The 3,196-nt window shown below is 64.3% G+C and overlaps 1 protein-coding gene across 1 annotated transcript; it reads right to left on the minus strand.

Annotated features, from left to right (window-relative positions):
* Nucleotides 1-108: 108 nt before the first annotated feature.
* On the minus strand, nucleotides 109-2,134 carry LOC113490800 (mitogen-activated protein kinase kinase kinase 12-like; the record flags this gene model as incomplete). Its single annotated transcript, XM_026867384.1, has 3 exons — nucleotides 1,941-2,134; nucleotides 647-805; nucleotides 109-267 (listed from the first exon to the last, which is right to left on the minus strand). Coding segments are annotated over exons 1-3 (473 nt in total), but the record flags the coding sequence as incomplete, so codon positions are not given.
* Between the last annotated feature and the right edge of the window lie 1,062 nt (nucleotides 2,135-3,196).

The raw sequence follows: 3,196 nt of genomic DNA on the forward strand, positions 1-3,196 counted from the left end.
ACAATGGGGTGCCCCCACAATACGGTGTCCCCACAACAGGTTGTCCCCATAATGGGGTGCCCCCACGCTGGGTGTCCCCACGCTGGGTGTCCCCACGGGTGCGCTCACCAGCACTGGCGCAGCAGCACCTTGAAGCCGTCGGGGCAGCCGGAGGGGACGGGCAGGTGGAGGCTGTTGCTGCCCACCCCCCAGATGATGGCCGACGAGTCCACGTCCTTGTAGGGGATCTCGCCCGTCAGCAGCTCCCACAGCACCACCCCGAAGGACCTGGTGGCACCCAGCACCCGTGGCGCCGTCACCCGTGGCACCCACCACCCACAGCACCCATCACCCGCTGTCCCCTGGGCCCCTTTGCCCTGTCCCCTCCCTGCCTCTGCCCACGCTGGCGTCCCCAGTGTCCCCTGTTGCTCCTGTGGTCCCTGATGTCCCTGCAGTGTCCGTCCCAGTATCCCCAGTGGCCCCACTTCTGGTCTCCCGCAGTGGCCCTGAGGCCTCATGTGTCCCTGATGTCCCCTCAACGTCCCCAGTTCCTACTGTCCCCAACGCCTCCTGTGCCCCCCGGTGTCCCCATCGCCTCCCAAGCCCTCCTGTACTGCTGCGTCCCCAGTGCCACCTCCCCAAGGTCCCCGTGTCCCCGTGTCCTCACCAGATGTCAACCTTCTCGGAGACGGGCTCGTTGCGGATGACCTCGGGCGCCATCCAGGCCACGGTGCCGGCGAAGGACATCTTGGTGCTCTTGTCAATGAGCTCCTTGGAGGTGCCAAAGTCCGAGATCTTCACCACGTCGTCGTAGGTGATGAGCATGCTGGGGGGCACCCGCTCAGCGCCACGCCAGCGCCACGCCAACGCCACGGGCACGACACCGCCACGGGCATGCAACTGCTACGAGCGTCATGGGGTCACGGCTGTGCCACCAGCACGGACACAGCGTCGTCACGGACGTGGCACCGCCACGTCACCAACATGGACGTGGCACCACCGCGGGCACGCAACCGTCATGAGCATCCCCGCCACCACGGACACTGCACCGCCACCACCGTGAGGGTGGCACCACCACGGTCATGCAATTGCTACAGACATGGAACCACCAAGGACGTGTCCCTGTCACGGGCATGTCACTGCCATGGTCACGCCGCCACCACAGACGTGGCACTGCTACGGGCACGCAATTGCCGTGAGCGTTGCATCACCACGGACATGGCGCCACCAAGGATGTGCCAACGTCAAGGACGTGGCACCACCGTGGTCACAGGTTCACCATGGGCAGGACACCACCAAGGATGTGGCACCGTCAAGAACACGTCACTGCCATGGACGTGGCATCGTCATGGGCACAGGACCACCATGGACATGGTATCGCCAAGGACTTGACACCACCAAGGACATGTCAATGCCAGGGACATGTCACCACCACGGACACAGCACTGCCATGGGCATGGCACCACCAAGAACATGTCACAGCCACTGATGTGTCACCACCAAGGTCACTGCTCAACCATGGTCAGGGCACCGCCATGGACATGTCACTGCCAAGGACGTGGCACTGCCACAGACATGTCACCGCCGTGGACACGTCACTGCCAAGGACATGGCACTGCCACAGACATGTCACCGCCGTGGACACGTCACTGCCAAGGACATGGCACTGCCACAGACATGTCACCGCCGTGGACACGTCACTGCCAAGGACATGCCAATGCCAAGGACGTGGCACCACCACAGACACGTCACCACCACGGACATGACACCGCCAAGGACACGTCACCACTACGGACATGACACCGCCACCAGCACGCAGCCACCGAGGACAACCACGAGCATGGCACCGCCACGATCATGCAACCGCCACATGCATGTCCCCACCACGGGCACGGCACCCTCATGGGGGGCACCCACCCCAGCACCCATGGGTGCTCCCCGAGGCCCCCGTCCCCGCTCACTTGGGCGACTTGAGGTCGCGGTGGATGATCTTGTGGAGGTGCAGGTAGTTCATGCCGCCGGCGATGCCCATGGACCAGTCGACGAGGAGGGAGGGGGTGACCTTGCGCCCGGCGCGCAGCACCTCGTACAGCTGGCCCTGGGCGCAGAACTCCATGATGATGCAGTAGCAGGGTGCCTGGGTGCACACACCCCTGCGGGCACAGCGGCACCCTCAGCACCCACTGCCCGCCCGGCCGGGGCACCCGGCAGCACCCAGCGGCACTGGGGCACCCAACCGAACCAGAGCACCCAACTTCTCCATGACACCCAACCTCACCAGAGCACACAACTTCACCAGGGCACCCAACTTCTCTGAGGCACCCAACCAATCCAGGACACCCAACTTCTCTGGGGCACCCAACCAATCCAGGACACCCAACTTCTCTGGGTTACCCAACTTCACAAAGCACCCAACTTCTCCGGGGCACCCAATCTCCCCAGGGCACCCACTTAATCCAAGACACCCAACTTCACCAGGACACCCAACTTCTCCCAGGCACCCAACTTCTCCGGGGCACCCAACCAATCCAGGACACCCAACTTCTCCAGGGCACCCATCTTCTCTGGAGCACCCATCTTCTCCAGGGCACCCAATCTCTCCAGGTCACCCACCCAATCCAGGACACCCAACTTCTCTGAGTTACCCAACTTCACAAAGCACCCAACTTCTCCGGGGCACCCAACCAACCCAGGGCACCCATCGGCACTCAGGTACCCGGCAGCACCCAGCAGCACCAGGACACCCATCTGCACCCGAGACCCCCGTTAGCACTAGGAGCACCCACCTGCCCCACAGGCACCTCCTGCACCCCGTCGCCCGGTAGCGCTGGGACAGGCCTGTCCCCTGCGCCACACGCGGGACAAGCCAGCGCGCCCGTGGCCGTGCCCCGTGTCCCTGCCGTGTCCTGCCCACCCGTGGCTGTGCCACGCTGGTGTCCCTCATGCACGTGCCGTGAGGTGTCACACGCCCGCGTCGTGTCCATGACCTCTACACCCGTGTCCATGCCGTGTGCATGCCGTGTGCATGCCGTGTCCATGCCCATGCCATGTCCATAACTCATGCCACGTCCATGCCACGTCCATGCCGTGTGCATGTCCATGCCCATGCAATATCCATGCCGTGTCCGCGCCCTGTGCCCGTGCCGTTCCTCATGCCTCATGCCCACGCCCATGGTGTCCTCCATGCCCATGGCGTGTCCATGCCCCCATCCGCCAC

Source organism: Athene cunicularia, unplaced genomic scaffold (genome assembly GCF_003259725.1).
Source record: "Athene cunicularia isolate RWA unplaced genomic scaffold, athCun1 SCF_326, whole genome shotgun sequence".
Taxonomy (NCBI): domain Eukaryota; kingdom Metazoa; phylum Chordata; class Aves; order Strigiformes; family Strigidae; genus Athene; species Athene cunicularia.